This window comes from Meleagris gallopavo, chromosome 1 (genome assembly GCF_905368555.1).
Source record: "Meleagris gallopavo chromosome 1, MGAL_WU_HG_1.1, whole genome shotgun sequence".
NCBI classification, from domain to species: Eukaryota; Metazoa; Chordata; class Aves; order Galliformes; family Phasianidae; genus Meleagris; species Meleagris gallopavo.
The window spans coordinates 164,510,126-164,525,760 of NC_139404.1; the positions used below are offsets into that span (position 1 = coordinate 164,510,126).

The following is a 15,635-nucleotide window of genomic DNA, read 5'->3' on the forward strand; positions in this document are numbered from 1 at the left end:
ACTGATTTCCTGTGAAATTCTTCACTATGTAACTATTAATTCAATAGAATCAGCCAGACCAGTCTGTCCTGAAACATTAAGAAAACCATACTAAATCCTTCAGAATGGATCATCCCAGACTAAAAGTAATGTTCTCCACTTACGTGCTTTTGTGAATTTCAATAAATGGGAGATCACATTAAGTGTGGAAACATTCCTATGATACAACAAACTCCACACAAGTGTACATTCGAGAAAGACTTTCCATGCAGAATACAAGCAACAAGCTTACAGTAGCAACAAGCATACAGCTGGCATTGTGGAATGTCTCATCCCCAGGTGCAGGAAATAAAATTGCTACTATACAAATTCTGAAACCTTCTGGATGCTCAGTATTTCTTTCTTTCTTACCTGTTATTGGCAACATTAAACACACTTGTATTCATTGTGTGGTTCTGCATATACTGCTGGGCAATAGCTCTAAATAAGTACTTATGATGATCAGCCATTGCCTACAGCCTTTCAGACAAGTTTAATTCCTTTAAGTTGGTTTGACTGTAATATATCAAATGTTTCACTGAAGTCAGAATGTGTTATGATTGGCTTTGTATAATGGGAGAAGAGGCAATTGCATTTATTAGGCATAATCTCTTTCTCCACTTACTGCTTGTGGAAGAGGGCGGCACTTGCATCACACATTGCTCTCATCCCTTCATGGCACCTGAAAGTTTGCCAGTGAAATACTATAGAGTTGAACTCCAGAATACTTATTTCCCTATGGAAAGCATGAAAATTGAGAAACTTCAACTTTAAGAACTCTCTGGTGATTTCAATTAGATGAGTATTATAACTTTGAGAAAATAACATAATTTTTCACCTTAATGAGTACCTCCAGTTGTGAAATTAGAGATCTACTTTTTTTTTTTTTTTTTTTTTTTCCCTCCTTTCTTGAGCTCTCTTCTGTTCCAGATTTGTTCCTCTGGGAATCCTAACATCTAATAATCTTTGCACCTTACCTCTTTCCAGAGGCACTGAGCGTAATGCATGTGTCTCAGTCTCTAAGGGTCTTTCTAAGTGACAGCTAGACAGTGACTGAAGAGCTCGTATAGCCTCCTTGAAGTCTTTCAGAAGCTTTTTGCTTTTTTTCCCTAGAATATTTTCAAATGTGGTGAAATCAGAGGAAGTTAATACTCCCCACATCCTTAGCCACTGCAGCTTTTCTGCTATGCCCCCTGTCACACAGTCAATCTGCACACTTTCTGAATAGACACCACACATTGACTTTCTTTTTTCAGATTTCTCTTTCTTCAGCAATAAGCTTTGTGGTCCTCTTGGGATGCATTAACACAAAGCCCACATCTGGCCACATGACTGCACGGGGAACACAGCATGACACCAACCTGCAAATTAGACTTCTCACTGCCGACAGCTGGGACTCACGCTGCAGTGTAAAAGAAATGTGGGACTAATGTCATCTTGATTCCAGAAACAAAGCTGTGCTGTGGAGTCAGTTCAAATTTCTCCAACTCCTACCTCATATCAACGTTTGTATGCAGAAAATCACACTGAACTAATCTTGGGTAGCGTGGCAAAGAACACGCCTAATTCCCAGGAAGCCAAGTCAGACAATGGTCTGTTGGTAGTGCACTGCCCAAAATCCCCTACCACAGCCAGGAGAAGGAAGAAGAGCTCTATGGTTACAAAACTAATAAAGGCATCACTGCAATCATTCACTTTGTCACAGTGAATGCTGTCCCATTTCTACTAGTGGTGGCCTTCAAGGTCATCCCTCTTTTCTGCCCAGCTCCTCACCGTGCTCTATGCAAATGACGCTTTCAAGTTTTGTCTTGTCAGCAAGTTTCATCAGCCCACTTCTACTCTTTATGCTAAAGACATTAAAGAAAGATATTACAAGAAGATAGGTTTGAACACAGATGCTTGAAAAGCATTTTTATTAATCTTCTTGCTTCAGCACATCCTGCTGTCCTATTCCACGTAAAAGACTGGGGGTGAGTTGTTTAATTAAAAAAAAAAAAAAAAAACTAACTGCCAGAAAGGACTATATTAAATGCTTTATAGTGGTTACAGTCAAAAAGATCTACTACAGTTCCTCTCACATGTCAAGAAAAAAAGTAGTTGGTTATTGTACCAAATACATCATTCAATTCAGCACGACCTAAGTTCACACAGCTTTTTATCCCGTTTTTCACTTACCTACCTCTGTAGTTATTTTAAATAAAATCAGTAATAGAGAGCTTTGTGCACATGCAGCCTCCAAAAGCCTGAAACTGCAGGGATCATTTTTGCCTCCTCACGAACCAGCACGCATATTGGCCCTAAACCCAAAAGAGTATTTTTTATGGATAACCAGAGGGTCTCCAGCAAATGCTGTCCACCTGCACATTAATGCCATATGTGCATCACCCCCAAGACATCAACCAGACAATGTTCCCAGCAGGCAGGCTCGTCAATCTCTTTTTTTCCCAAATGCAAGCACAGATTTTCCACAGCAATAATGACAGATTTTTTGAGTGACATTCCATGCTGTTTTGCTTCAGAAACATCTTCATTGCCATGACCATCAAAAAGCACAGAGAGCAGTCAGCAGGCTCAAATCAACCCTTATTGACACTGAATCTCATTAATTAGTAGCATGTGAGAAAACCAGTGAAAGATGTCTTATGTACTAAAGGATATATATGTATGGTACATATTTTACACAGAAAAAAAAAAAAATAAAAATAAAAAAAGGTATTGATTTTGCAATTCGTAATAGCTTACCCAGTCTCTGTGGAGCCAACTTAATTGGTCCTGGCCTGTGCTTTTCCTTCCACTGCTCCAGGTCATCTAGTTCTTTCTTAGCAACTGAGTGGGTACAAAAAAACCCAAATACATGGAAGTTAGAAGCCATCCTAAAAAGCAAATAGCATTAGCTGCGTGGAGCAATTACAACTCATCCAGGACAGTCACTCTTGTTCTCAAGGAATGCAGATAACCCTGGAACATGTTACACAATCACTGGAGAAGCAAATATTTTTGCTAACTCAAGACCATACGGTAAGAACTTTTTCCTTCCCAGTCATGTTTCTTAAATAAGAATGGGAAGTATGCATGATTCAGTTACAAACTAAGACACCTCAGGATAGGTGTCCACAAGCAAGCTGAGTGGCAAGCTCCCAGTGTAGTCAATGGGAATGTAGTCAGTGCAGCTGGTAGTGTTGGGAGGCTTGTGGAGTCAGTCCTATCGGATGGCTGGTTGATTAAATTGCTCCACAGAATCAACTGACAGAGAAAAAGGCAATTTCCTTTAACAGTAAAGCCCAAAAAGACTATGGAAATAAGATCTCTATTTCAGAGTAGTACCTCAGTTGCTCAGTCCTATTAACCACATGAACTATATTTTCTGACACCAAGCTACAGCAAACAAATGCTCTAATAGGATAAAGCCAGGCCATGGGCAGGTCTCTAAAGAGCCCAAGACTGACACCAGCTTCTCATTCTACCTCTAAAACAAGCCATTAGGTACAGATGGATTCAGTGAGGCCTCATTTTCTACTACTCCTTAAGGCAGAAGAACGCTGCATGCTTGAGACCTTGCACATTGGCAGCACAAAGTGAAAGCAGACTTTATTAAAGCATTAGTACCTATGCTCTTAAAGTCAGTCAGCTCTAAGATGATCTGCTTTAATTTCTCCTTCCAGGGGATTATGGTTTCATTCAGAGGAAGCTCATTTTCTTTCTTGCAATGAAAGAAAGCTCTGCCAATAAATCATTTCAGCCAAACTCACAATGTTTAAGAAGAAATGCTTTAATTGCGTTATTTCTTTGAGGGCTCAAAATGTGAGGAGTGATGACTGACACTCCCTAGCTGTCATATTCTGCACAAATAAACAGCGAGGAGCGCTGTTTATTGGTCAGGTTTGCACATGGAATTTCTTTCATGGCTCTCTTGTAACTTTGGCCAGTGAAAGCTTTTTACACAGCTCATCTAATTTAAACAGGAATTCAAGAATCAACAGATAGCGTGGTTCTTGTTCCTTTAGCTTCTATATTAGAATGTTTTCAAAAATATTTCATACATATATTTTGATTCTTCCTGCCTATAACCTAAAGAGTCTTCAAAGCTAAATTCAATCCTGCTAATGTTGTTTTGATCTAATTCCAGATGAGAATTGTACAAGTCAGTTTGAATAGCTACAGCACTGCTATTACCAAAAACCTCTTCCTGAAGAAGCCTTACTTTGCATGCAGTTGAGTCAGATGAGACTTTAATTTTAAGAAAAGCCTACAGGAAGATGCTCAGAGTCTTGACTTCACATTCACAGCTGCACACGCAAAAAGAATTGAAAAGTTGAGGATAAAAGTTGCAAGGGCAATAAAGCACACAGCTTATTCAAGTAGACACAATGTATGAGACAACTCAACTTACTTTGCTGCAACTGATGTCTTCTGGTTTCATTCGGAGTTATCAAGACATATGAGTTGAAACTAGAATGAAAGAAAACAGTCTCTTATTATTCCTGTCTACAAAAAAAAAACAAACAACTGTAAGGGGTTTCCTTGGTCAGTAAGATTGGTCCTCTACTTTTGAAGCAAACAACATCATATCAACACCAGGGTTTATGTTAATTCAGCTCTTCAAGAATATATTTGGAGTTAACAGCAAATACCAAAGATAACATTTTCAGAAACTTTTAGCATAGTTTTTACTTTCCTTATTTAAGTCTCACTCTAGACTGCAGACTTCAAATCTCAGCCGTTACCAACCAAACCACTTCCTCAAGCCAAGAAGTTCTTCATAGGACTACTTCCCCAGCATGGCTATCAGCGCCTTCCAGCACAGGTTGCTCAAGCACAGAGGAAGACTATAGTCTGTAGGGAAGAACATTTGTGTTGGCTGCCAAACCCCATACCTCGAAAGTACTTGAGATTTCATGGATTTAGGCAGTCTGTCCAAGAGTTGTTAAAGGTGTACACAAAGTCCTGTTCTTTGTCATGGTCTTAGGTGACTTGCTGCCAGATCAAGCCTCAGTTTTCTTGTCAGACTTGTGTTTGTCTGGCACCAGGAATTCCCTGGGAATATTTATTTTACTGTCATATCTAAGGTGTAACTCACTGAACAAGGGCAGAGGCCCTGTTTTGTTAGGCTGAATTCAAAGCACAGTTGCTGACTCAAAGAGCTATCAATCTAATGTGACAACAAAGAAACAGGACAGGCTTTAGAGTGTATTAGAGACTGGAGGTGATCAAATGAGTGATGAAAGCATGTCAGTTCCACTTGGAGGAAATGTTTTTTATCTACACAGTGTATTGTGTGGATAGAAGTTTACTCTGCCAGTGCTCCAGTTCAGCAAAAGCAAAACCTCAAGGCGGCAGATTCACCAGGCATGCATGGAGCAGAGGTTGCTCCACATAGCAGAGTACACTCACATCTCTACAGTATTCAGCATAGTTTTATCTGCACTGCTATTTTATTTCATGTTATCATGGGGAAAGCACAAGAACAAGGGCAGAAAACAAAGAATAATAAGGGATGAAGACCGAGTCCTCTAACAGAGAAAAGGGCCACAGGGGGTGGCTAGAGGACAAGCTAGGAAGCAGGGAGAGCTCAGTTGGAAAAGTAATGAGAGGAGGAGAGGAGACACAGGCTACAAATGGGAATGAAAATCATGCAGAGATCAAAGGGCAAAAAGCTGTCCGCTGTCATATCGCTGCAATTCAGAGTTTCGGGAGGAAAGTATTTATATCCACTTACTTCTTTTTCTTTGAATACTTGTTATAGGATGATGTGGATTAATTTATGAGATTAAATTAATAAAGATTGAGCTGTGAGCTTTAAGGGTGCCATTTAATGTGGTCCCTTCCCTGCTTTCCAATTTACTCTGCAGCCCAGTGAGACCAATACTGGCATCTCCTCTGAGCTGCAGACATGCAGAGGGCCCCTACAGCATTCACTGTACAATTTCAACTGTTACTTAAAAGACGTTTTGACAATCTGCCTTCTTGTGCATCATATAACATAATGTTATGATGGTTTTTCAGATTTCCCTTTGTTTGTTTGAATAGCAGCGTATAGAATTTACCTTAAATTACCCACACAAACTGTTATATAGTTTATCAGATTCGAGATTTTTTAGTGCTTTGTGCTTTTTTCTTAGTTGTTTCTAGTATTAATACCACATTTCTCTCTAGTTCATATACAAAATAATGTACATAACATTCTTCTCCCTTTGCCACTGAAAAAAAATGGCTGGAATTGTTAAGTTACAAGACTACATACTTTTCCTCCAAAAATACATCAGCACATTTAAGACATCCAACTGATTCGCAGCATAAGAGACCAGTAGAGTTTTTATGTCATCAGATGTACTTTGATACCTTAAACAGATTTTTTTCTACATTAGAAATCCAATTAAAGAGACAACAACTCTGTGTGTCTGCACATGTTTAAGAATCATGATATCAAATCAAGCCTTTATGCTTGAATCATTTCCTTTGTTTGCTTCTGCTTTTTGGCTGGAAGGCTTCAAGTCCAGGTTTCTGATATCAGAACATGGCCATTATCCAGGAGTTCAGAAGGATGGCACATGAAATATAGCAAAGATTAATCAGTTTATGAAAGAGATGGAGGTGAGAGCAGCAACACAGAACTACACTTACTGAAAGAAAAAGCTCAGCTCTGTTTTCCAAAGAGCAAAGTAAGAGCCACTGTGGTTAAAAGTGCTTGTTTAAAGGCCCGTTTCATTTCCACGTTACTGGAACAAAAAGAAAGTTCAAACAAAATGAAGATTTCAAGTCTCCTGTGGGGAAAGGAAAGGAAGAATAGAATATCAAATTTCTATAGTCTAGTATTTAAAACCTAGTATTTAAATGACTCATTCTGCTTAAGTCCAAGTTAAAAAAAAAAAAAAAAAAGGAACATAGCATTAATAATCCTATCTAATTTGATAGTATTCACCTTTGTCTCTCTGGAAAGATAGATAACTTTGGGTATTGGGATGAGGGGAAGGAAGAGTTAGAATGTTAGTTATGAAGTCCTACATAATCCAGAAAAGATGTCAGAGAATTTAACTTCTCAGTTCCCAAATGCTGGATCTTACTGTTCTATGGTTTAAGTTTATTTTTGAGGTATGATTGTTTTATAAATAAAAATATGGAAGTCACTGGGGATGGGAAGAATGTCCTGACCAGATATTCATAAAAGAGAATTTATCTTCCTTTATAAGTGATATTTATCTTGATAAATTTTTGGGGGGGTTTATTTTCTCCACAGAAAAGGGGAATGTATTGACTCAGACTGAACAAATATTAAAATTTAAAAAAGTTATAACACAGTAAGACAGTGCAGAGTCATGAAAAGATTATTATCTATTTAACAGTATATACAAATAGACAGAAAAATCTTTCAGTCAGGAGAATCATACACAGAAAATTTGCCAGGATAGTTTGCAGTTGGAATTGTCATCAACACAGAGAACGCTATGTCTGCAGTCTTAAATTCATAAACTGATGGGTAACTCGAGACATTTAATTTACATAGCCTAAGGACTAGTCTTCAATATTTTCAGGGCGCAGGCCACAGAAGCCTCTGCTCTACTTTCCTTTAGGTTTGTATAAAATCGATTGTTTCTAAAGTTGAACAAACGCATGAGAACTGCAGATCAACAATAATGTTTTTTGCAGAGCTGTGCTCTTCAGTTTTTCCTCAAGCCCACTCCAGCTACCACGGGGGAGCCTTCCAAATGAAGTGTGAAATAGTTTAAAGAGTTACAAAAAAAGTAATGGCTGTTATAAACTATTTCCAGTTCCACTGTGTTTTATACTGCTGGTGCATCAGTACATGAATACCACAAAGTTGAAAGCTAAATATTTCGCTCTGCTGGGCAATATGCTGCCTGCATTCAATAAGAGCCAGAAACCAAGGAGCACATAGGGGAGAACAACACAAATGACTAAAGATTGGGGAAAAAATGGGCAAGGTCAGCCTAGAGGAAGGACTCAAAGGAGCCAGCACAATTATCTGCATATGAACTACTGAAAGGCAAAGGATCCTTTATATTCAGTAATCGGTGAAGAGAGAATCACAAGGGAAAAATACATAGGCATGTAGACATGTACTCGCACATGTTGTATGGGCATGTCTGAGCATATCTTTTCTTCTTTCCATAACACATGTGCTTTAATATATGCTTAACTTACTATGGGAAAGATACAGATGAAATACTGCATTAAATAATATATTAAGAATAACTGACTTTTAGAGGAAAAAAAATGAACAAATTGCTCAAGAACAATCACAGTCTTCCTCAAAGACAAGCTACAGTGAATTCTGCATCTGATTATCAGGAACAGTCAAGACAATGCCACCACAGAGTATTATTCTCATCAATGCTCCTGTAGAATTATAGAATCATAGAATTGCTCAGGTTGGAAAAGATCTTCAAGGTCTTCAAGGTCATCAAGTCCAACTGCAACCTAACCACACTATCCTAACTTCTACCAACTCTCTACTAAATCATGTCCCTGAGCACCACATCCAAACAGTTTTTAAACACATTCAGGGATGGTGACTCAACCACCTTCCTGGGAAGCCTCGCGTGCTATATCTCATTCAACAGCCATATTCTGCTAAACACCATGGAAGCTGCCAAATCAGTAGGCTACAGGACACCAAACCCCATCAAGCAGACAAAAACTATGCTGTTGGTATTTGTGATTTGAAGTACATGGGCAGCCAGATGCTAATGATAACCAGCAGCCCCAGCAGCAGATTTGTTGTGCAACATGCTTGGTGCTCAGGAGTTGTACAGCTGTCATGTGCAGCTTTGGGTTTCTGACTTTCCAATTTTATGAGCAACAGCATCTTACTAGTTTACAGCTCAGAAGCAAAAGTGAATTACAGAGGCTTAACATTATACACTGCCTGAGTAATCCTAGCACTCTTAACACGAGAGACTGAAAATAAACTTCTTTAGCAGAAAATGTTTATCACCAAAAATTTGTGTCCATGGGTTTGGCCCTGTGGTTGCCACAGGCTAGGATTGAACTTCATTGCTGCAGCTCAGCTGATGTCTGGAAGCTTAATGAGTTAAGATAACTCAGTTCTGCATCTGGTCCCTTTGTTTAGCTAAAGCTAATGTTAAAACACCATTTTTGACATAGTGAGGCCTAAGGATAAAACAAAAGGTTATATCCTGCAGAAGCAAACCTGCACTGGGAATAAGTGAGAAGGAAAAAAGAAGCAGGGAAAGATTAAAGAGAAGGCTTGAGTCAGAAATAAGTGCTAAAACTACAGACGTGCATGTAAATATAAAACTCTAATACCTCCAAGCTGAGAACTTCCTGAAATTAAAAACCAGTCCAAAGAGTAGAACCAAAACTCAGAACTGAACTTCTAAGAGTGAAGATGGAGCTTAGACTCAGCAGCTTGCTTTGGGCTTGGCATATGACAGCATTGCAGGAAGAACAGCAGATGCTTCACCCATCAACCCATTTGGTGCCGCAAACCCATCAGTGCTGCAAGACTACCTCAGCCACCTTCTAAAGCTGCAAGGAAATTGTCACAGCAATGGATCAACCAGGCAGCCAAAGTGTAGCTCTCAGCCTAGACTTGGCTTGCAGCACAGCTTTGTTGTGTGCATACACTTGTGGGCAGATTAAAACAACAGAGATAGGCTGTTGTGACTGCGTGGCTGAGAAATGAATCGGGTGAGGAGACTAGAAAACAAGATCAATGAGGAGCAGCTGAGGAAATTGAAGATGTTTAATCTGGAGGAGGCTGAGGTAAGATCTCATTGCTTTCTACAATTACCCGAAAGGAGCTGGCAGTGAAGAAGATGTTGGACCCTGTTCTCAGTTAACAAGTTACAGGACGTGAGGCAACAGCCTCATATTGCTCCAGGGGTGGCTTAGATTGGACTTTAGGAAGAATTTCTTCTCTGAGAGACTGGTCAAGCATTAGAACAGGATGCCCAGGGAGGTGGTGCAGCTCTATCCCTGGATGTATTTACGAGGTGTGGACACGGAAGTAAGGGATGTGGCTTAGTGATGGGATTCAGTAGGTCAGGCTGATGGTTGGACTTGGGAATCTTGAAGGTTGTTTCCAACCCACATAAATAGAAAAGAGAGCACCGGAGCCCAAAAAGTTCATGAAGTTGGATTCTGTTTATGCCATCTGCAGATCCCAAATCCGTTCAGTTGCCTTAGTGCAGGCAGTGCCAGGATTGTGGCAAGCATGCCAGAGCCAGCTGGAGCACCTGGAAATCCAAAACATGGAGTATCCCTACTAAAACAGGACAGGCACTGGACTTGGCACCATCAATGCCAAGATGAGCAAACCACAGCAGAAGTGCCCATGTGCCACTTCTTGTGTTAGCCAGCATGTCTGGAGAGCTGAGCAAGTCAGACTCTACCAGAAGAAGATTAAAAGCTAAGCCAGTGGAATGTTCACCTCCACTCTGCCACTTTCTTTTCAACGATATTCACAGAATCATATTCTTTCTCTTCCTCTCCCCCTTAAGTACCATACGTGTTGACCATCTATTTCCCCCAAACCATGTGTTAGTTGTCTTACCACAACTCTTCATCAAGTGATGGATGTCAAATCTGGCACAAATTAAGCTCTTCCTAGAACATCTAACATAAAGTTAGAAGGACTTCCTTCCTCACTCCCCTACACATACGATGAAAAGAGCAAGTTCCAAATCTTACTGCAGAGTTATTCTCCTACTTGGCCTCAGTCTTGAACACTTGGCTGAAGATAAGGCTGGCTACTTGTGACACCAAAGTTAGGCATCTCTGAATTGCCTTGCCAGGCTGCAAAGATTAGTACTTCACCTGGAAAGATATAGAAATGGGAGATTTTTTTTCCATGCGGCAGTGATGAATTCTACACAAATTGTTTCTAATTCAGATTATACATCTACAACTCCCACTAATGGGTAAAAGAAGAATTTTGAGAAGAATCCTTCACCATTTTAGTAGACTGATTTTGAGTTATTACAAGAAGAAATTCCATATTGTGAAAGAAAATAAGTTTTTTTCAAAAGAACTGCTAAGGACAGGCACACTATGAGCAAAAGACTGAGAATTACTACATTACAGATTTTTTTTTTTCCAATTCACAATGAAGATTAGAAAGAGAAGGAGAAAAAGCCCTGATGGATTTGGCTTCTGCAGTCACAGAATAAAATTTTTCAAGTCAAGCATTCTAGTAACAGCTCTCCTTTCACATTGGTGGATAAAGGGCTATTAGCAGCTGTATGGCAATATATCTTCACATTTTATTACTTTGAATTTGATTTTTTTAATAAATATATTTTACCAGAACCGATATCATTTCCAGGTTTCAAGATGCCAAGGACAGGATGCTGTTCCTGTGTGGGAGCAGAGACCATGTTTTTTTTTTTCTTCAAATGCTAGCTATTGTTCAGCCTGTAATTTCCCCAATTTCCTCCACCGTTTCTTCAGTGCAGACATTTGTTTCTGAATAGATATGAACAGGGATAATTTGGGAAATCACTTTCTACAAGTTAATTTCATGGCACTTAGTAGACAAAGTGAAGTAACTTAAATGCAAGCATATTATTATAAGCAGATTCAAGCACTTGTCATCATGATGTTCTTTTTCTCCATAGCCTGAAACCATATCCTGTACAGAACTGGAGGGACCAATGTGCAAAGTTTCATTTCAATTATTCATTTGAACAAGTATTTTTCATAACTTAATTAGAATCACTTTATTATCACCTTTCAGCCATATACAAGATCTTATTATAGAAGGGCTTTTCTAAAGCAAGAGGAGAATAACCATCTAATACCAGTTGCCCATTTTGCACTTTTTCTGGATGAGTCAATTGAATCTCAGCTGCTTGGTGACGCTATAACATTCTACATCCCACATGTATTTCACGAGTCCAATTTTCATGAAACATCATCTAATCCCACACTAAAACACTACTAAGGTGTTTCCTCACTTCCAATCACCCTTAAACACCCAAGAAATCTCATGGAAAACAACACACCCAACCTAGCCACACACAATCTTCAACAGAGGCTGAGACTCCTCTTTTGGCAACAAAACCAGACCCTGGCAGTTTCCAGAAAATAGCTAGCAACGCATCAATTGGAATAGAGCCACTTCTTGGCAAAGAGTTATCTTGTGCCCCTCATGTTTTCTCTATTACACATATTTCAGAAAGCCTTCAAGGTTAATGCTAGAAGGATCTTTTCTGCTGACACCCTACAACATAAGCTCTGAAACTTCTCTGTTCTACTCCTTGCTATCCCAAAGCCTAAAAACCCAGACTATTCTGAGAGTGTTAGTAACTTTAAGGATAATGTTCAAAGGGACTGAGGGCCAATAGGATGAGTCAGTTTTGCCATTACCAGAATGATATTTTAATCTGAAATCTTGCTAGCAATAACAAACAAATAAAAATGAATATTATAGCTTTTGTTTCAAGAATAGAGGTCTCTCCTTGTCAGCTTCAGCATTTCCAATACCTTTTACTAATTTCGTCCAGCTTCATCTCATTCATAGAATTGTAGAATTGTGTAGGTTGGAAAAGACTTTCAAGATCAAACCCAACTACCTGTTTGACCTACCAAATCCTACTACTAAACCATATATGTCCCCTACTGCCACATCCACGCCTCTTAAATACACCCAGGGGTAGAGGTTGCACCACAACCCTGTGCAGCCTATTCTAATGCCTAACCACCCTCTCCATGAAGAAATTCTTCCTGACTTCCAGTCTAAAACCTCCCCTGCCTCAACTCAAGGACACTATCTTGTGTCCTGTCACTTGTTACCTGAGAACAGAGACCAACAGCCTTCTTGCTGCCACCTCCTTTCAGGCAGCTGTAGAGATTGATGGGGCCAATTGATGGGGCCACCCCTCAGCCTCTTTTTCTCCAGACTAAATAATCTCCATAGCTGCTCCTCATAGGTCTTATTTTCTAGTCCCTTCACTTAATTTGTCACTCTTCTCCCCAAGAGTAGATAAGAAACCCTAGTCTTGTTCACTTTTTTAAGTGTTTGTTTCCCTCTTGTATTGAGTGGTTCCTCTTTGATCCCGCCTTTTTCTCCTTCCTCTTTCTCATTACCTTCATACTACTGCAGGCTTTGATTTGTACATTTCTATTTTAGAATGAATTCTTTCTTTCATCTTATGAAGACATGTAGAGAGAATCTTTCATTACATATAGTGAAAAATATTTGTGCAATCCTTGTAGTAAATACGTAACAGTTTTCTCTCTGCAAGCATCATATAAAGACAAAACAGGAGACAGGGGTTTTAATTATTCTTCCCCAAGAGCTTATCTGGTTTTATAGAGGAGTCCATCATTTGGTCATAATCTATCAGGGAGCTCAGTCTAACTAAATGATTAAGCACATATCTAACTTTTACCACAGGGTTGTAGTACACCAGACCAAATTTTTGGGCAAAAACAGTTATGCCCATGAGAAAACTTCCACTCACCATCCCCAGGAAAAAGAAGGACAGAAAGGAGGACAGGAAGGAAGGAAGGAAGAAATGAAAGGAAGGAAAGGAAGGAAAGGAATGAAAGGAATGAAAGGAAGGTAAGGAAAGAAAGGGGGGGGAGGGGGACGGGAAAGGAAGACAGAAGGAAAGAAAGAAAACATAGGACTAGAATGCTAAGGTGCTCTCACTGTACTGTGGATATACAGTAGTGTGAAGGAAGGCAAGACAGAAACTTTCATGCTTGGAAGTGGCACAAAATAAATATAGGCTGTAATTCAGGAAAAGTAGCTTGCTTTGCTGAAAGTAATGTGTTAAAATGCCTGAGAATTTCATAGCAGCTTAGCTCTTAATCGTCCACGTATTGTTACTACATAGTAGACCACCACAGGTTACCATGGAAAGCTTCTGATTGAAGCTCATGATCAGCAGGCAGACAGCTCTTGCAAAGCCTGGCTCCACCTTCTTCTTTGAGAAAGACAGGAAAGGAAACTGAAATAGCTTTTAGAAGGTGGAGCCAGTTTCCATCAGCTGCACTTTGAAAGACTGGGGGAAAAAGCAAGCTAAGCAAACTCAGTGCATAATAATAGCACTACAAGCACGGTTACTAACAGCTTAGAAAAAGCTGTTTGGGGAAAAAGAACTGTAAATAATTACTTTTAGTCGGCTAAGCACATGCTCACAAAGCACACATGGTACTGACAATTTCTATTCTGTACTATATCTGTAAATTAGTGCTTTTACTATGTATCAGAGATTGTCACACACACACACAAAAGAGATGGACAGAACACAGATGCCAGTAAAACTTAAAATGAAATGAAGCTTTGGTTTTACTTTTGTCAGCATGAAGTTGTTAGAAGAGAAGCTGTTCTGTATCCTGGATTGCATTCAGATCAGTGCTGGAACAGAGCCTACATCCATCTCCTCAGCCAAAAAGAAGTATTTTGAGACTTCCAGGATGAAATATTAGTAGAGAGAAAACAGGGAGGTAAAACCGGATTTGAAATTCTGGTTAGAAAAAGATTCCAAGAAACAGATGCCGTGTACAGCAATATCAAATGTACAGAACCAACTGCTGTTGTTACGTGTATTGCCAATGCTATCAGCACATACATCACATTCAAGCAGCCCCAGGGGTAAACCATGCTATCACAAAACCTGTTAGAAGACCTCAGGTCCCATTCAGAAAGCATTGCTCATAAGTGGGCTTCTCCAAGAGCAGCAGAACATGTTGTTTATGTGCTCAGTTCCTTTCACAGGCTCTCTGTAAAGAATTTCTACATTTACAGGTGTACACTTTGAGTAAGGTGGAGAACAGGCACCCAATGCAAACAACACCTCCGTATCAGCTAGGTTCCTTTCTACTTACTGCTGCTCTTGCTGTTGTTGGTAAGTTGATGGTTGGTTCCTTTGTTCTCCTCCAGATCTCATCAGCTGCTGGGAATTTCCAGCCTCCTCTGTGTGATTGGTATTATCCCTGAGGTAACCCTGAGGGGGAAATCATAGAATCATTAAGGTTGGAAAAGACCACTAAGATCATCTAGTCTAACCATTAATCCGTCACCTCCATGCCCACTAAAACATGTCCCTCACATCTACATGTTTCTTGAACACCTCCAGAGATGCTAATTCCACCACCTCCCTGGGCAACTTGTGCCAATACCTCTTTCTGATAAGATTTTTTTTCCTAATATTAAACTTTAACCTCCCCTGGTGCAATTTAAGACCATTACCTCTTGTCCTAAATGGGGTGCTGGAAGTGGCCGTCGTCCTGTACCTCCTGCTGTCCCATATGACCTGCCTTCCGTCCACCCTCTGACTCCAGACATCCTTGTCAGAAAGGAGGACTGCAGCTATGGCTAGGGAAAAGATCTAAACTGAGTTCCTTTATTTTAGTTTCAATTCCTCATAAGTCCCACCCCTAGATGGACTTTCTGCATGATCCTCCAGCTGAACATCGATTTCATCATCTAAACCACGGTACTGTGTAAGCCTAGAGGTGGAGTCACTGGCTGACTTAAAAACTGATTTGTGCAAATAAAACAGACAAGTAAGATTCTGTGCAATATTTGAATAGACTGTTTCATCATAAGAAAGGGGAAGTCTGGTTGATAGCCATATTTACAGCAATTTTTTTACCCCTGCACTTCAAATTCCCCTTGAGAGAGG

The 15,635-nt window shown here is 39.7% G+C and overlaps 1 protein-coding gene across 2 annotated transcripts in view; it reads right to left on the reverse strand.

Moving 5' to 3' along the window:
- Positions 1-15,421, reverse strand: part of EPSTI1 (epithelial stromal interaction 1) — a 46,278-nt gene extending 30,857 nt beyond the window's left edge. Inside the window, exons 1-4 of one of the 2 annotated variants that reach the window (XM_085215811.1) lie at positions 15,200-15,421; positions 14,836-14,954; positions 4,409-4,467; positions 2,761-2,844 (exon numbers count right to left, since the gene is read on the reverse strand). In XM_085215811.1, coding sequence (XP_085071937.1) covers positions 2,761-2,844; positions 4,409-4,467; positions 14,836-14,954; positions 15,200-15,295 — 358 coding nt within the window. In that variant the 5' untranslated portion in view covers positions 15,296-15,421. The remainder of the gene's footprint in view (positions 1-2,760; positions 2,845-4,408; positions 4,468-14,835; positions 14,955-15,199) is intronic. The other variant, XM_010728836.4, reaches the window with a different exon arrangement.
- Between the last annotated feature and the right edge of the window lie 214 nt (positions 15,422-15,635).